The following is a 20,282-nucleotide window of genomic DNA, read 5'->3' on the forward strand; positions in this document are numbered from 1 at the left end:
CATATTGCAAATGTTGATTCATTTTAAGTGAATTTCTTTCAATTAATAGGGAATCCATATATCAATCTTGTGAGTAAAGTTTCTCCAGAATCGAATTTTTTAAACCAATTCCAACTCATGCATTTTGTTAGGCAATCAACACTATAAACTTCACACATCTCTTTTTGAGTCTCAGCACTTGCCTTTATGGAAATAAAAAAAAAAGTCAAGAATGTTTTTTTTTCTACTCCTATTTTAAAGTTGACCATTAACTAACAAATGTAAACAAATTATGTGGAATTTGCTTCTAAAGTATTCTAAAAGTGACGGCTATCAAATGCCAAAAGAAAAAATCATAATATTGACAGAAGTCCTAAAAAAAAATAAAATATATATATTTGTCAGTTTAATGTATTTAAAATATCTTCAGGTTCTGAGAATCATGCTTATCCTGTTTTATTCCTTAGGAGTTAAAAGAAAACTTTTTTCAGGTATTGTTTGAGTTACCTTCTTTAGCCAAATTGTGCTATCATCTTAAATAGGATCACAAAATATATAAATAATTCTTAATCAAGCTTCATACTTCCAAGAAAAATCCAAAATGTGCTTTAATAAGACATTGGTGTTATCATCTCTCCTGGATTTCAAGTTTGTCACCAATTAATCTCCAAATATAGAGCTGTAGATTTAATTTCTCTTAAGAAGAGATTATGAAATATATCTTCAATCCTATTTATTCCTGTTTTGTTGCTTTGAAGGAAACTTCCTAAGCTTGAGTAAATATTTATTGGTAAAATAAATATTCCTAATAAGGCTCAGTGTTCATCTCAACTGGAGCAACATATAGTGTTTTTAAAAAATTATTTTGTTCTTATTATACTGCCAGGTTTCAGGTGAGCTATTCTGAGTAGGTCTTCTAGTCTCTTCATCCTGTTTTAACCACTTAGAAGCTTGCTAATCAGAATATTTATTTCCTTTAAATCCCTTTGGAAATAATTATTTCAAAGTTCAACTTTCTTGTTATCCAAGAAGTAAGAGACCTAATCAATGAAAGCTTTCTTGTCTACTTGTATATAGATTGACCTACTCCTTTTTATCTCTTTGAAAATGAATTTTATAGTATTAGAAATAGCATGAATCCTGACACTATAGTTTATACGGGGCTTTAGAAACATTAATTCTATTGGTTGCACTTTTGTGGTTGGCAACAGAACATGTATGTTTTGCCTTCCCAGCATCACCAATATTTTCATTGCAGATCTGTAGCCATTAATAAGGACTTACATATAATTAGCCCAGAATTTTGACATGTTCTTGTTTGCTCATATTCCATGAGTGCCTTACAGGCAATTTAATGATGTGTACTCCATACACCCTATTGTCTGTGAGATTCATTGAGTTATTTTGCAAATGAATCACAAGATTTATTCAGCAATCTAATACAAAAGTGAGCTTCTACTGGGTCCATAGCCATATTGAAATTTCATACAATGAGCGCGTTGATGGTGTGGCAAAGGAAGCTTGTTTCCAGCCTCCTTTCATCAATCAGGTCGCTTCAAACGATGTTGTCTGTTTTTTAAAGATGGTGGTTCATGATGAGTGACAATGAGTGAGATGCTAATATTAACAATTAACTTCATCCAGTTAAGAATACTGTGTCACCATGCAGAAATAACTGTCGAGAGGAGGTTATTTTTTGCTGTTTGCAAATAGGGCACACTAGGCTCACTCTTGGATATCTGATGCAAACAGGTGCAGTGTTAGTTGAACACACTGCAACTGCCAACTAACACTGCACCACATCTTTGCAAATGGTATCTGTTATTTGGCATTGCATCGCAAGTTTAACGTAGGGGCTAACATGCTAACTATTCTAGGGGATATTGAAAAGATGCTGTCTTATGTTTAACAATTTCTTAAGGCTGTTCATTTATATTTAAGTATTTGAATTATTGTAGTGTGTTTCAGCTATTTATGCCATTTGCCGTAAAGCAGATGGTAATTTTATTATTTTAATTGGGATATATAATGTGATATATCTTTATTATTACAATAAATATATTGTGTCTGGGCAATGATAATGTGAAAACTATTTTTGCCCAGAAAAAAAATTTTTCTCTTTGAATTGAGTGATAAAAACCTTGTAACAGAACCTTTTTATCTAAGAGCAACATTGTTATATCAGTTTTCAAATTTCCAGATTTTCTGCTCTCAGCACCTCTTTCAAGCTTCTTTTATTTTCCCTATATCAGATAAAAATAATTATACTGAATTTGCCTAAAGATCCTTTAGGAATAATAATATGTCAAACTTGAATTTTATAACTATTAAAAATAATATTGTTATAGTACACTGATTTATTGAAATATGACATTTCACCTTTAATTTGAGTCATATTTATCTTCATCAAATCTAAATAGTTATTTTGCATTACAAAATAATGAAATAAATTTGGCCCTTTACTCTTTTCTTGTGTGAGGGCACTCATCATACATTAGCTTTTGGACTGTCATATTTTGTGTTTAGTAAAGGCATATGATAGAATATTAGCCAGTTTCCTGAGATTAGTTCATTATACATAATCTCATGTAAGAAACATATACCCTTACCATTGAACACTAAATTGTTGAAGAATTGTTTATCATTTACCTGTTTAAAGCCTGTCTCATTGAGCACATGTGCAGCAAAAGTACATCTTTTGTAGTTGTTGTGTAAATTTTAAGATTTATAACACATAAATAGACAAGTTTTCTGAACTTTGTAGACATGTTTTAATGCTCAGTTCTTCAGCACAGGTCTGTGTAAATTTCTTTGTGCTTCTTATATAGCTTTGCTGTGTTACTTTTACTGACAATTTTTCTGCAGCTAGAATTTTCTACATCTTACAGACTGTCAGCTTCCTTAAGCCACTGATCCCAATTGTAATTATCATTTCATGTGGTGGGTTCACTCACATTGAACACAGTCACAAATTCAAATTTGGCTAGCCAAAAAACACTCCAAATCTTTCTTTACTATCCATATCTCAGCCAAGCGGCATGGCGCCTATGTGTTTTACATTCTATTCCTGATTAACTGCACATTCTTCTAAACACAGTTCCATCATTCAGAACTATTTAAGTTTCTTTTCAATGCTATGTATTTATTACATTTTGTATGGATATTTCAAAAGTCAGAAACTCACCAGACAGTTTATATATAACTAGATTTATTATCACTGTATCATAAAAAAAATTAAAACTAATAGAAAAATAGACTTTCATATACTTTCTCTAAATATTTGTTAAATTCAATCTTTCTGTTGATATTACAGCATTATTGAGAAGAGTTTACATGCAAGTAAGCTTTCTAGAGATGTTCAGCGTTTATGTTTTTCTACATAAACATAAAACATAAATATTTTTGCTCATCTGATGATATAATTAATTATTCACTTAATTCATTGTTTAATGATATGGTGTAATTATTTATTATTGTTGCTTCTACTTAGTTATATTTCTATCATTTATTTTTCGATATAATTTTTGTTATTCATTATATTATTGGTAGTAATTATAGAAATTGTCATTTTACTTTCTTATCTGCAGTTAATAAAACTGACTGTTACTAATTATTGCATTGTATATTAAAAACCAAAATAAAGTAATAAACCTTAGATTATCTCCAAAATTTAACTTAATATGAGTTCCAGTTACCTAATTGCTTAAAAAAAAACAAAAAAATATCAATTAAGAACTTAAAGCACATAGATATACAGAGTGTTCAAAAAGTGACAGTCTTATGGAAAAATTTTCCTTCTTTTGTGGCAGGTTTAATTGAGAAAAATTGAGGAAAAATGGTTTACACAATGCAGCAGAGAATTTTCATTGTCTTCCAATACATTAGATGTGCTAGTTATGCCCAGATCCAGAATGCCTTCACAGATAAGTATGTTGAACGTGCACCAAACAAGTCCTCCATCAAGCAGCTGTATGACAAATTCTCCAAGAGAGGGAATGTAGTAGATGCAGCCAAAAGTAGTCAACCAAAAGTCCTAACACCAGGAAAGTTGATCGAGGCATAAGCTGCATACGAGGTGCTACCCAAAAGTTCGGGGAATTTGAATTTCCCGCGAACCATTGCTGGTACGACCTGCTGCCGCTAGATGTGACTGACAGTACTTTTTGTGAATCAGTGTTCCAACAGCTGTGACGGTGACAGGCTGCATTGTTGACTTTTGTGTTGTTGTGTAATGTGTTTTACTGCTTTGGCGAAGTTCTAAATGGCAGATTTTAAAGAGCAAAGAAACTGTGTCAAATTTTGCTTCATCCTTAAAAAACGTGCAGAAACCCATCGCATGCGTGTGGAAACATTTGGCAACAATGCTATGAGTAAAAGTAAAACTTTTTTGTGGTACAAACGATTCAAAGATGGACGAACGACAGTCGATGACAATGAGCGTTCAGGAAGACCATCAACAAGTGCAACACCGGAAAACATCGCGAAAGTGCGAGAGGCTATTGTTGCAGATAGTAGACAACAATCCATGATGTTTGTGCAATCGTACAAATGTCATATGGGTCCGTGCAACGCATCTTGTCAGACAATTTGAACATGAGATGCATTGCTGCAAAATTTGTACCGAGACTGTTGAACAGCGACCAGAAACAAAATTGCATAGCTGTCAGTAGTGAATTGAAAAATTCAGCAAGAGATGACCCTTACTTCATCTTCAACATCATAACCGGTGATGAGACATGGGTGTACAGGTATGATCCTGAAACTAAGCAGCAGTCGTCACAGTGGAAGTTGCCAAATTCACCGCGGCCAAAAAAAATCACTCCTAGTTCGTAGCAACATGAAGTCCATGATGATTGTTTTTTCGACATCAAAGGCATTATCCATAAGGAATTTGTTCCTCTTGGTCAAACTGTCAATGGGATGTTCTATTGTAAAGTTTTGAAGCGGTTACGTGAAAGCATTAGGCGCAAACCTTCAGATCTGTGGGGTAACAACAGCTGGGTTCTGCACCATGACAACGCACCCTTGCACACATCGCTAGCCGTTTGGAATTTCTTGGCTTCCAAAAAGATGGTATTGATTTCCCACCCACCCTATTTGCCTGACCTTACCCCGTGCGACTTTTTTCGCTTTCCGAAAATAAAATTTCAATTGAAAGGCCGTCGTTTTAACACAATTGAGGAGATTCAGGAAGAAATGCCGAACATGCTTCGAATACTTACACCTGCAGACTTCCAGGGATGCATGGAATCATGGGAAAAACGCTGGGATCACTGTATCAATGTCCAAGGGGATTACTTTGAAGGAGACAGTGAAAATTATAAGTTATGGTAAGTTATTTTATTTTTATGGTAAAATTCCCTGAATTTTTGGGTAGCACCTCGTATTCATTCCGTTAGTCCCAAGAAGTCTGTGGGACTCTTGTGTAGCCATTCTGATCTCTTTGTTAGTAGTGCCCACATGGCATTGTGCAAGTGTTTAAAGATGCATCTGTAAAGAATTCTTGTTGTACTGGAGTAGTTACCTGCAGACATTGGAGAACTTATAGCTTTCTGCCAGTGGTTCATGTTATCTGCAATGCCAGGTGGAGAAGAACTTGATGATTCATTTTGGTCTGACTAGGCATGTTTCCATCTTGATAGATACTTGAATGCACAGAATTTATGCATTTGGTGTACGGAAAATTCACATCAGCTGCACAAGTCTCCTCTGCACGGACAAAAAGTAAGTGTTTGGTGTGCAATGTCACGTAGGCAAATCTTCATGACATTCTTTCATGTCACACTGAACAGTGAGCACTACTACAGATGGTGCAATAATTTGTATACTCTATACCTGCAGACTGGTTAGAGTACAGTGGTTTCAGTAGGACAATGCTACGATTCATGCAGCCAACAACACTATGACTTTTTGGATCAATGTTTTCATGGACAAGTGATTTCGAAGGGGTTGTGGCCCCCTCATTCTCCTGACTTTTTCTTTTGGGGAAACCTAAGGATGCTGCTTGCAAAACATCCTCACACCATTCCTGAATTGCAGAGCAAAATTGAACGTTGTGTAGCTGCAGTTCCTCAACAAAAGTTGCATCATGTATTTAAGAGCACGCATTGCCTTATTCAATTATGTGAATCGCATAATGGAGGCCACTTTCAACAACTATTGTAACTTATTCATTTTCCCATAAAGTTGTGTCACTTTTTAAACATACTGTATGTAAATGTTAAACATATCATTATTTATTTTTACCAATAGGATTGTTTTCAATTAAAGAAAATAAATAAGTCTTTTATAGAAATGTTGAATCGACTATTGCACTCCTTGAATAAGTTATTTATCTGAAGTAGAAGAATAACAAATTTCCTATTGAAGTTTTTCACTGAATGTAAATCAAATAATTATTTTATCCATAACTTTAACTGAATTTTCTTATGTAATGAAAATTATTTTATGAGAAAATCCTAAACAGATCCATATATAAGTAATTTTATAAGGCATTTCTCCAAGAAGCACACAGCCTTACTTTAAGAAGATGGAAAGATGCACATAAAATTATCATATTTCCATAAATAACATAGATTTTTGCATAAATATTCCAGTTTCTTTTTAAAAAACCTTCTGGTGAAAGTACTGCTAAGAATGTAAAGTAATTATATTTATTTTTCAATTAAACCTGATGATCCTTAAAATAATCTCACATTGTCTAGTTAAAATAACCAGTTCTTTTAAATTTGAAGAATATACTGGCAAAAAATAAAATGAAATAATAGTGAACACTATATTTCACTACTGCTGCCAGTTTAGCTTGTTGCACGGTTTTTGTATAAGTAGTACTTCCATGATTGATAAGATTTGTTATGTCTGGTACAAGGAAACAGTATAAATGTTTTTATTACAGCTGGTTTTTTTTTTTTTTACTTTACTTTTCCTCCATTATTGTTGATTATATTCAACAATATATCTATTTTATGAAGTCATAAAATGATTGAATCTGTTGTTTAAAATGCTGACTTAGGTATTTTTTTATTAATCGTAAAATTAATATATAACTAAGTTTGTTTTATTGTATTTGTATGCAGATCCTTTTTTAATTTTTTTTTATGCTGTCATGGTTGTAACACTTGAATAAATGAAGGGGTTTCAAAATATAATAATTATTTTTTTAAATATTACTTGAAAAAAAAAAGATTAAATAAATTTTAATTTTAAAGTAATTTTCTATTGCAATAGTTCTTTAAATTATTAATTTCCTAATGCATCAGTTTTTAATCATAAATTTTGTAGTCATTTCTTCTGCCCCAGTAATTTATTTATTTTCTCCAGAAATAACGGGCTGACGCCCTGTTAAAGTTTTTTAATTATAGTTGAATTTTGTAACATATGAAAATGCTAAACCTGACCAAGATTTGAATGTGTAACAGATATGTTTAAATAGCAAATCAGTCGAGTTAATTACTCTAAAACTAATCTTATTTATATTTCAATAATAAAAAAACTTTTACTTTTTTTTAAAAAACATCAGTGTATTAATGAATAAAATATTGAAGTAATTAGTAATTAATGCATACAAATGTTTTAAAAATATTTTCATTACCAAATATGTTATTTACAAAAAGTAAATTAATTTCTATTCTGACATTCATGAAACTGATGTTACATATAAAAATGGAGTATAATAAAACAACTTTGTCTTATGTACATAGAATTAGAATATTTTCCATGTTTAGTTAAGAATTTATATTACCTACCTAAATTTAAATATCTAATCACAAGTGTGTTTAATTTTTTTTAAACCCTACCAAACCAAATTTAATAAGTAAAATATTCCAAAGATTATGGCATATGCAAAGTATAAATTTCTTTATAAATGAACAGGTATTAAATAAGTGAGATGGAAGTGTTACTTATGGAGCAGAAAATAGATGAGAGTTGGAAGTGCTAAGCCTGACAAACAATCAGGGTTATGCATATATGTTTAAGAGAATCAGGCAGATATTTTTTTTTTCAGATAAATATCAGACCCAAGTAGGGATTTTTATACATTTCACAATAGGAATGTTTCCAATGGTAACATTCCCAATGCTATGAATGTAATATCTGAACAGTCCCAATGGGACTGTTCAGTCCCCTGACAGGCCCACAGATATTACCACCTGCATAAATTCTAAACAATGGACTTGGTGATTCTTCAGGTTCCCTATTCTTAATTGAAAAACTTTATTAAAACTCAGTCTTCAGCTAAAATCCACTGAACATTTGAGGAGGAATGATCACAGTTTTAAGGAAAAGGATTGAATAATGAGAAAGGGACAATCAATCTTCTCATAGAAGAAAACAAAGTAAAACAAACTCGCCCAAAGGAAGCTCTAAAGCCTCTCCGTGTAAATAACCATCCCTTACCAGAATAGCTATCGTCCTTCCCAGCCGAATCTCCACTGGAAGAAACTAGTAGCACCTAAAAGGTCATTGGGCTACAGCCGACTTCGATTATGACCATGAGAGATTGGGGTCGTTCTTCATCCCACTGTCAGTTGGCGCGAACTAACCCATACACACATACTGACGAACTGTCAGTTTTACAAAGCTTTTACCTATATCTCTAGAGTTATTTTTACCAACATTTCAAAGAAAAGTACGGAATTACTTTCGGTTGTATTGTGGGAGTAGGTGTGAAAATGAATTCCCTTTACGTTTTTAAATATGTAGATAAAATACACATAATATGTGGATAAAAATATATATATAAAAACTCTGTTCTCTTAAGTTGGGGTTTTCTTATTTATTTGTAGGCTCATGTACAAAATGTTGTGGCACGAAAATCTCCAAAACTACTACATCAATTTCATTGAAATTTAGTTATGTTGCAGTAGTGTATCTGCAGGTGTGCATGTGAAAATTTTGTGAAGATTGATTGAGTCATTCTTGAGTTACGCCCAATTTAAAGTCAAAAAAATTTGAGCAGGGCAAGTTAGAAGTTTGGTTTGTTATGATGCTGCCTTTTGAAACGTGAAACCAAAATAAAATAACAAAGAGTCGATCTTCTTGCACAGAACTGCAAAAGATTTTTCAGATTATTGTAATTTTTCAATCTTTTATTTTTTATATATATTGTAAAATAATTATTGCCCCCCACCCCCACCGCAGTTTGACCGCTCATAGTTTGCATTGTATATCTTGAGAATGACAACTTTTGTCTATCATGTTCAATAGAGGTGATTTCTCACAAACCGCACTCAATTTTTCACTATCAATATCCAAATCAAATGCGTAAAAATAATAAAATTTATTTAAGCCAGGCGGACGGTTAAAAACAGATTTAACGAACCGTAGTGTACTACATAGCAAGTACGAAAAGCCAATCGCAATTTGAGGGGATCGTTGCTTTTGCCTGTTGTAGTCGGCCGCTCAAGGTCGCTTGCAGTAGACGCGGTCCCTTAGCACTATTTGCTCTGGCTCTGGGATCAGGCGCGCTACTACTTATGTTCTTGCGTGACCGTGAGAGTAGTTTCTTCCAGTGGACGAGCGGTCTAATTCTTCATGATTTCTGGGTATCTTCACCCAGAATGAGTAAATGCATTACTGATCAATGATTTTGTGGTCTCAGCTAACTATATTTCATGACATGGTTGATTGTGCTTCTTCATTTAATTACAACTTATATATGCAATAGTATTTACAATATTAGGTTACAATTTTCATTACGGCTTATTATTCATTATACAATCATAAAAACTTAAAGTCATAAAACAATTGCAAATGTTGATACATGATTAAGCAAGTAGAATTCAGCTCCTTTTTGTGTCTTAACAGCATTTTGTTACACCTTATCCATCTCTTTTTATTTGAGTTACATGTGAATGCTGGCTTGAAGCCAGCATTCACATATTTATGTTCAACCTTGACTCTGCCTTCCAAATCTGAATAGCATTAGAATTAACATAAATCTTCTGTTGGGTAATTGCCTTAGAAATACACTTAATTGCAGTCAGTCAACAAATACTGTAATGTAAATATTTCAGAAAATTATTTTTTATAGAAGGCTATATTTTTTTCAACATAGCTATTCTTTCTAGATAAGCAGAAAAAACATTTCTCAATATAGACAGCAGTTGGAGTATTGTTAATCATATTGTTCGGCAATAAATATTACGTTCATGACTTTTAATGTATGCAGCCCAATAATTCGAACAGAGGTGTCATGCTGAGCTCCATCCTGGTGTGTAAACTAGTGTTAAAACAGATAGATGTTTTCAGCAAACCAAGTGTTGCTAGCAAACTATTGCATAATAATAATTCTAGTCCAGAGCTTTCTGTTGATTCTTTCCAGATGTTTTTGGAAGAAAGGTTTCTATCCTTGTTTACTCCAATATACTTTGTATTTATGTCAGTGGTAGAATTTGACCCCTGAATGTACAATATATCAACTTCTTATTCTTCAACAAGCACTAATTTTTGTAATTAGGAGCATAATTACAATCATCCCACTCTCTATTCCTCAGAAGACCACCATAGTATTTTAGGAAAGAATAACACACATTGAGTGTCTAAAATTTTGACATTAAAGCACCTCATTCAAGAAGAAACATATGTTCTAGGAATCAAGTAGCTGGATTCTAGCTCATTTTCTTTCTGGCAGCAATGATTTATTAAAAGTTAGAGCATATGAGGAAGAAAGAAATTATTTTCTATTTCACTGCATATTCAAATGCCAATAAATTATATCACTTGATGAGGAATGTAGTTTAACAGTCTCAACATAAATTCTTATATTTGGAATAATTTAGTTTTCATGAGGCTTACCAATGATGTCAATGACTGCTAAATTGTTTGGCTGCAGTAATCAAATAGCTTGATTATAGCTATTATAACTTTTGGGCAATTAACTACTTTATTTACATCTTTGAAGACGTAAATGTACATTTACAAGATGTGAAGATGCCTTAAGGATGATCAAAGGGCTAGTTTAAAAAAAAACTGGTGTTAATATGTTTCATAACTAGTACTTTGGCTTTGGTCCCTTACAAGGCAACTTTACACTTCTTTGAAGTTGAACGCTTTCCCTTTCCTTCACAAGCTGCAACAAAGAAATTTTTCTGAACCAGGGTATTTGTCCTCAAGGTTGTCTGCCTTAGCCGAAGGAGGTGTTTGTAAATTAGCATTATCCATAACCGTACTTTAAATATTGATCTTAGTTCCTCATTTATGTCAGAATGACACATTCTAGGGTGCCTATACAGACGTCAGGGCTATTAAAGAATTCACGGTAATCCATCCATAAGTTAAAATAAAGCCTTGTAGCCTTCCCCATTTACCTGTACATCTAAAAAAATCTAGGATGTTCGGTCATTGAACAGGTGATTGACCTACTGGTTGATTCACAACAATCTGCTAGTTGAATTGGAAACTTGCAGTAGATTTCACTGCATTTGATTTACTATCTTGCACACCTATTGACCATACAGCATTCTGAACAAATTATCAACCAAACCTCTATTAGACAGTCTGAAATTGAAATTGTGTACTGTTATGTTACAAAGCTGTTGTCATCCCCCCTTACACAACAAGGATCGTAGGTGAAACTGATCTAGACATAAAGTTTCATTGATATTGGGGGAAGATTTTTTTTCTAGATAAAGCTGTAAAAACAAAGAAACAGTACCAGTTCATCATATTTGTTTTTTATTCTTTTAAATTTTGATAATATGAGCACAGTTTTACTTAGGAAAGATTTTGATTTGTTTACATTTCAGTTACTTTCAGTAAAAGTTTTACAAGTATTTTTTTATGGTTTATTTACTTGGATAATAGAATTATTAGCATTTTGCTAAATAAATAAAAATTATTTGATAATCTTACCTTTAGAGAAATGAAAAATTTATACTTAATGTAACATTTTTTTATTGCTTTATATCATTGTGTTTAATCTTAGACTAATATTGAAAAAATTCAGTTGATACGGAATATCAGTCGTAGAGTTTCCTTTAAAAAAAATAATAAAATAAAAGAATAATAATAAAATTATAAAATATAGCATAGAATTGTCTTGATATTTTTATAATCGATTATAGTCTAAGCTACATAACCATTGATTCTGATCTAAAATTTGAGAAGTTTTTCCTTTAATTGATTTGTTATGTTAGATTTTATAGTAAGTGGTTTACCAAGATCTGTAATTTTAAATTAATTTTAATGTTATTCATTAAATTTGAAGTATATGTTTTGTTACATACTGATTTTGGTTATATACTAAATAATTGTTGTTGTTTGGATTGTTAGGGTTTTCTTTTTATATGTGCTACATTATTATGAGATGCTTTCTCATTTTCTTTATCTGAATTTTTTTTGTATCATTGAAATTGGTTATGGGTTGGTTATACTCATTATTTGTAAATCTTCCTTTAAACTTTCATTTGTTTCATGAAATTAAATAGAGCAATAATTTTTTTTGTAAAAAAGCAGTTTACTTCAACCTCAGAAAAATAGATTTACTAAAAATTGTAAGTTAAACTTATTTTTTAGTGTATGTATTTTTTTATTTATTTCTGCATGACTGAGATGTTTTACTGTACTAAAATCCTCAGAGCCAGTGAATTATTTTTATTGATGTTATATTATTTTTCATTTCAGTGAAACGGAAGAGTGCAGTAGAACTTCTGCAGGAGACCAAATCTCTGTATGTTAAGAGCGAGACAGTGCTAGACAGGAAACAAGAATTGAAATCTTCAACTTGTCATTATTTGCCTTTATCATCCCAGCCATGTGGTGGTGGAGGAGGAGGTCGTTACAAAGAAAACAAAGCTGGAAGTTTAGATGGTAGAGATATTCAAATGCCTATGCCGCCTCCAAAATCACCTCGTCTTGTAAATATATCTCAAAGACGTTCTACTACACCTGCACCTTCATGCTCAGATCAGTTGCAGACAAAACTGAGAAGACTGTTGAATGCAGATTCAAAAGAAAATCTGTTAGATGTATGTTTCTTAAATTGTATTGTTTACTTGTGAATTACATTACTTTTTTTTCGTAGTTAAGAATAATTAAAATCACCAAGGTAAAATAAAGAACCAAGGTTAATAAAATTACCAAGTTAGATATAAAATAAAGTGGTTTCCTGTTGTCTTCGTTGAACTTTATATACTCTTGTATGTTGGCATGCAAAACTCAGCAAAATACAGTTGATATTCAGTCAAGATAAATATTGATTGACCTTCATCTGAATCAATGTACAGTGAACATTGTTACTCGGTGAAAGATCAAAACAGCACACTTTCACCCTGTTCCAACAGTGAGGTTTTTTGGGACCAATTTTGCACAAATTTTTTCATGTCCAATTCATTTTTAAAAATTTGATGGACTGTGATAGTTAAAATTCAATTATTCTGCAATCATTCTGACAGTTAATTGCCGGTCATACCATATCAAGTATCTGATTCGCTCAACAGTGTCATCACGTTTTGACATTAATGGTCTTCCAGAGCATGGATCGTCAGCAACTGAGTCCCGACCATCTGAAAATGCTTTAAACCACCTAAAAACTTGGGCACATGACAGAGCATCATCTCCATACGCTCTTTTCAATTTTGAAAAAGTTTCAGCAACATTCTCACCAAGTTTAATACAAAACTTGATTTCACAACTTTGCTCATAATTAGTATCACTCATTTTTGTAACGCACAACAAAAACTCGTTTCATGAAAAGTTTGTTTACATCTCACGTCACAAGAGTAGACTAAAAATATTAATACCCAATATAAATCAGTTGTTCATATAACCATATTTTTACTAGTAACTTTACAGTGTTACCACTTTGGCTGTCAAAAAATCTGGTCTCTTTACTTTATTTACAGACCTTGTATTATGTTTAATTTTAACTAAAAGGTCACAAAAAATCATATGTAAAATTTTAAATGGATAATCGATAATATTTTCAGTAATGATTTATTTATGTCGAAAATATTTGTGTTTTAAGATCTGCTATAATGAATGAATGAATTAATGCCAGTAAAATTTATTAATTTAATTTATGATTATTATTAATTGTTTACAAACATTAAGAAAAAATCTTATGATTTTTTGACATGTAATATTTGATCATGTAAGCATGTTCATTCTTCTTGCTGATATTTGTTGGTATTGCTTCTTCTTGCTTTTTTTTTATAAGCATTGATGAAAACATAAGTCATATGATTTTTTGACATACAGTATTTTGATCATATAAGCATGATTTATTGTTAAATATTAACTAATAACCTCCTTCTTTTATTGATAAAATTAATAAATAATAAGTAAATAAAAATACAATATAAAATATAACTAAAAATAATCTATGCTTAGAAATTAAATAAAATAATTGTAAATTAATTGACAACGAAGTGCTTCTAGCGAGAGAAAGTCGTGGAGGGAGCCATGTGTAGTCGACTGGCACACCACCATTGGTTCACTCAGCACCACAATTTTATTGTTAAATATTAACTAATAATCCGTTTATTTCATAAATAAAATTAATTTACACAACTGCCCAAAAAGGAGTGAAATGTTTTTAGGGTATATGTATATGTGTTTGTTTCACTGCAGCAATTCAACGGCTGAACCGAAGATGAATGAGTCAGAGTTGGAATCCGGAACATTTCTGGGAGTGTCATAGGCTACATAAATATGTATATATATATATATATATATATATATATATTTATAAAAATATATTTAGTAGTGGAAATTTACTAGTTGAAGCATAAACTTTAATGAATTGAATTAATGAACTGTGAAATGTGAGCCTCTGTTACTGTGTTAGCTGTGTTTGAATTGAATGATTCAAATCAATCGAATGAATAAAATTGCAAAAGTAAGAGAATTAAATTTATTTTAAATAAAATAAAATAATTTTAAATAAATTAAAAAAATTTATGTTTAATTATAATGAGCTTCCCGTGGGGACTGCATGTGAAGCTAGAGAGTGGTGAGGTGATGCGAGTACTTCATACAAGGTTAAATCGATCATCACCATTAAATGGTAACAAACAGGGTACCCCTAGTGCACTGTTTTGGGAGATGCAGTGGGAGTGCTCTTATATCCCTGTAAAAAATTGTCTGATTTTCAAAATTCCAACTAGGTATTTGCTGGTTAATATAAAATCACAATAGAACCGAAACAAAAGAGCTGTGTTTGTCAGCAATAGTTTTTTCAACAGTCATGTTTTTTTCATTTTTAATATTTATCTCTTGTTTGTTGAATTGCAGGAAGACATAACACATAGATATTGTGCCTGAAACGTTTATGATGCTATCTTAATAGGATGAGTAGGAATTAATATTATAAGCAATTTTTTATTTAATTTTTGTTTATTTCAATTTTAAATATGTTTTATATTGTTATTAAGTTTTGTAGCTCTTTTGATTCTTCTTGTGCAATAATTGTTAGTTCAAGGATAATCTCTTGAAGTGTTCTAAAACTTGCAGTTGTAGTTATTAGTAATGATATATCAAATCTTATTTGTGCTTGTTTAGGATGGTATTCACACCCAGGAAAATGTACAGTTTCCAATTCGAAGTTACAGTCGTTGCAGTTCACATGCTGGAGAGAAAATAATTTTAGATCAGAATCGATGCCCTGTACACCATAAATCATTGCCTGATCTTCATACAAGTATATCATCATCAAGCGAGAACAGTGATCATAGTGATCCACCTTCCTATGAATATACTACTTACAATACTAGGTAATTGCCATAAATTGTTATAGCGCATTATTTACCTGTTTTATTGCTTGGCAATAATCCCAACATTTCAGTTTCATTGTCTGTATCCAATGTACTGTTTATAACTCGTGAGATTTACACAGATGAGCTTCAAACCAGAAAAGAGTTTATTGTATGTAGTTTGTATTATATCATTTAATTTAGTCATTTATTGTTATTAGTACCCAAGAATATAAAATACACTCCAGTGATAAATAAAATTAATTTATGAAGATAACTATATACATCCTCTAATTTACGTGTTAAATGTTTGAAAAAAGTTGAATAATAGAAAACGCTTTAGACAGCAATTACCTGGGATCACTTCTAGTGAGTAATCAGAATTCAGACTACGTAAATAGTTACTGAAGGGAACTGAATAAAATTCACCCAACAGCTTTTGTTACTGGGATTGACACTGATATTGATGGCATGTGCCTTCCAACACCTCATCTACTTTTGTTTAACAAAAATGTAATCTCTCAGATGATCACAGTGCAGTGTATACTTCACATCTCATCCTTGTAACTCACAACATGAAACTTTTGTTTTTAGAATTCAGGATAACATGAATTCTGTGTAGTAAATAGTAACGACTGACTTCTGATTTGTCCAAGTATGAAAGTATCATTTTATGACCATAAATCCATTAAGATTAAAAAAGCATATCATTTATTATCACACTACTTGAAATAAATTTAGATTTCTTCAAAAAAGTAACGTTGAAAATAATTTAGAAAAGTCTGAAGTTTATCCCTATGGTGTGTCTTCTATCTATTTGTTCTTTTTCCCATTTCTAGTTTCTTGGGTTGGCCTGTGGTTCATAAACTTACCATCTACCATTAGACACAAGTTTTAAAAGCTTTCATAATGATCTAATGGAGGCATCAGAACTTCAGGAGCACTTTACAACTACTATAATAAAAACCCTCTTGCTTTCTAGAAATAGTTTTGTAATAAGTATTCTTTGTTCTTAAGATTATGGGCCTATCTGGAATTCTATACAAGATACAAAATTTGGGGAGCATATGTGTATGTAATTGTATGTCAAGGATGCAAAAGCTGACCAGAGTTTTCAATACCACAGGAAGTTGTTAGCTCCCAGCAATGTGAAAATAATATCAAAATGTTCACTGTCAGTTAATTGAGGTTTTGACTCCTGGGGTTAGTGTTGGGCTATATTTCTTAGAGCATGCAGGAAAATTGAACCTACAAACCTAGGATAAGTTCTTGTCTGCTGAGATCATCTCATGATTTAACCTGACGTAACAGATAGTACTCTGCCTTGCATCTCTACAGGCTATACCCGGGATCCCATATTGTGAAGCAGGGAGTCTGTGTTGGGGTTTGTTCCTGTGATGGGTGCTCATCAGTGGAACAGTTCACTTGCAAAATGAACTGAGTTTTATCATTACAGTAAGAAAAAAAATATTAAACATTTTTTAAACACCTTACAAGCAAAAAAGTTAAATGTTCTCAAGATCTTTTGGTTTTTCAAACCATCACCAGGACATTAAGAATATTATAATAAGTCAAAAATTAAAGTGAGTACACAGTCATGACTGTTTGAATGTCAACAGTATACAATATAGTGAATTCTGGTGGAATAAAATATAATTAAAGGAAACCATGTTATCAAATATGATATTTTAGTTGTTTATGATTATTATCTCATTATATTTGTACTAGGCCCTCCAGGCGGGTTGCACTGGCAGGCGGCATCTCAGAATGGGATTGTTAGATGTCCAAAACTGATTACCTCTTGTGTAAAAAAGTTTTTTTAATGTTGAAAATTGATCAAGGAAAAGCGAAAAGATATCAACAAATCTTCCCAATTAAATTTTGTTTAGATCGGTTTAGGCATCTTTTAAAGATTGCTCACTCTCAACATTTTCATCAGATTCTATAATATCCATATGCAGATTCACTCAATAGAAGAGCTAGAAGCTTAAGTATAAATTAACAGATTTATTATTCATATATTATATTCAATTTACGAAACAAATTATCTTAATAATGAAACTTAACCTTCCTTGACACAATAACAAAAAATAAGTTGGCTTCAAAATCAATAAATTGCTAAGGAGGATATATAGATTAACAATTTTTCTTAATTTTGACCATTATTGTTTGTTCTAATTTTGACCCTTATTGTTTACCATTTCTGATTTGAGCCACATGTTTTGCCTATATGTATGTTTAATTGTAACACGGCCAAAAAAAAAAAATCATATATGTGATTCTAAATGGATAATTGATAGTATTTTCAGTATTGATTTATTTTTATAGAAAATAATTGTGTTTTAAGGTCTGCTAAGATATTGAATGAATGAATTACGGTAGTAAAATTTATTAATTTATTTTATAATTATTATTACTATTGTTATATTGTTTATAAACATTTAAGAAAAAATCGTATGATTTTTTGACGAGCAGTATGTTCAGTCATGTAAACATATTCTTTCTTCTTGCTCTTATTTGTTGGTGTTGTTTCATATTTATTGTTTATAAACATTTAAGGGAAAAAAATCATGATTATTTTTGATGGACAGTATGTTGGATCATGTAAACATGTCCCCAGCAGAGGGAGTCCACGCACATACAGATGTCCATTAATAGGGTAGGATTTAGGACATATTTAAATAATTTACTATATATGTGGAATTTTTCTACATACTTTTCTGCAAAAGGTGAACCTGCTCCAAAAAAGGCGAAGGCAGTTTCCATTGGCCAGGAAGGTGATGGCGACTCTTTTTTGGGATAGTTACGGAATTTTTATCGATTATTTTCAAAAAGGTTAAATAATGGGACAGTATTACCATCATTACTTGACAAGCTGAAGGCAGAAATTGCAAAAAATGACCACATTTGAAGAAAAAGAAAGTACTTTTCCATAAGGATAGAGTGCCTGCTCAAACTTCGATGGTCGCCATGACTAATATTCACGAATTGCACTTTGAATTGGTTGACCACTCACCATATTTACCAGATCTGGCCCCAAGCAACTTTTTCTTATTTCCTAACCTTAAAGTTTCGCTTGGAGAAAAAAGAGATTTTCATTGGACGAGAAAGTTATTGCATACATAAATGCCCATTTTGTAGAAAAAGACACCAGCTATTATTTGGAAGAGTTAAAGAAGTTAGAGTATCACTGGAAAAAGTGTATCAACTTGAAAAAAGACTGTTGAAAAATTAAACCATATTTGACAGAAAAAATATGTCTTTCTATGTTAGGCTCAAAACGTTTCAGATAACCCTCGTAATATAATACAAATTATAAAATAGTTACATGCAGGGTGATTCAGGAGGAAAGGGAAATAATTTGGGAATTGATTCTAGAGATTGAAAAAACATTCAACAAACATAAGTCTGAAAACGCTTGTTATCAAGCTACGGCTGGCAAAATTGTTGCCTTACTTTTAGTTCCCCCAGTGAAATAAGACAATGGAATTTTTAAGGCATTGCATAAGGTTAAAGAAAAATCAAATAGAACAGGTGCTAAAATTATATATGTAGTTTTTATGATATCCATTCTAAAACAGTAAAATTTGGTGACTAAAAACACATCTTTTTTTAGGTTTGTAGTACAATAACTTTGTTAAATAGCTAATAAATGGATAAATTTTATTATCAAAATAATTCTGAGAAAATTGACGTAATAAAATTCATGAAAACAAAACCAACTTTTCTATTATTAAAAATAAAACTTAACAGAAAAATGTGAAAAATGTTTATGAAATTCTAAAAATTAAAAACAGCTGTTTTTAGTACAATAAATTTAGATGTTTGAAAAATTAGATTGGCAACTAAAAAATTGGAAATTAATTTGAATACTACTTATTTTTATCCTAAAATTGTGTTTACATGTTAACAATAAATGTTATGTGGTTTAGATGTTTTTGACATAGTTTTGATTGTGTTTAATTACTTTTGAGAATCAAGTATGTAGTGTTTTTATGTTTGTTGTACAATAAACTGTACCTACATTTTTCTTATTGAATCTGAATTTAAAAAGTGAAATGCCAATTTGAACTACTTTTTTTAAAAAATTGCTGCAACTCTTTGCTCGCAAGAATATGGTGATATGATTTTTATGTATAGCTTTTGCGATGGAAATGCTCAGCTTTGGTGAAAGAATACTGACATAGGTATCTAGGAATAGTTCCAAATTGTAAAGTACTACATAGAATTTTTAATAATTTTCATGTGAATAGTACATTTCCCAGCGCTTATGTTTCACCTGAATGTCAACCAGAACCTGGTGATAAAAAGGAAAACATTCTTTAGGTTATACAGCCTAGTCCTACAGAGCACACAAAGAGTTACTACACAACTCAACATTCCACAAAGTACAGTATGGAGGACATGACATGGACACATCCTTACTGTGCTCGGAAAGTCCTCCAGTTTGGTAATCATGGCAGACAGCTGCAGTTTTGTTAATGGATTAATAATAATTACTACTTAATTCTGTGTATATTTTTTAAGACTTACCTGTAATGGGATAAACAGCAGACAGAATTCTCATAAGTGGTATGAAGAAAATCCACGTGCTGTGGTTGAATAAAATTT

General features: G+C 31.5%; 1 protein-coding gene across 2 annotated transcripts in view; it reads left to right on the forward strand.

Annotated features, from left to right (window-relative positions):
* LOC142329963 (uncharacterized) overlaps positions 1–20,282 on the forward strand; it is an 87,595-nt gene that overhangs the window by 54,986 nt on the left and 12,327 nt on the right. For both annotated transcript variants that reach the window (XM_075374953.1, XM_075374960.1), the window contains exons 3-4: positions 12,604–12,947; positions 15,481–15,692. In XM_075374953.1, the coding sequence (XP_075231068.1) occupies positions 12,604–12,947; positions 15,481–15,692 (556 nt within the window). The remainder of the gene's footprint in view (positions 1–12,603; positions 12,948–15,480; positions 15,693–20,282) is intronic.

Source organism: Lycorma delicatula, chromosome 1 (genome assembly GCF_047948215.1).
Source record: "Lycorma delicatula isolate Av1 chromosome 1, ASM4794821v1, whole genome shotgun sequence".
Lineage (NCBI taxonomy): Eukaryota > Metazoa > Arthropoda > Insecta > Hemiptera > Fulgoridae > Lycorma > Lycorma delicatula.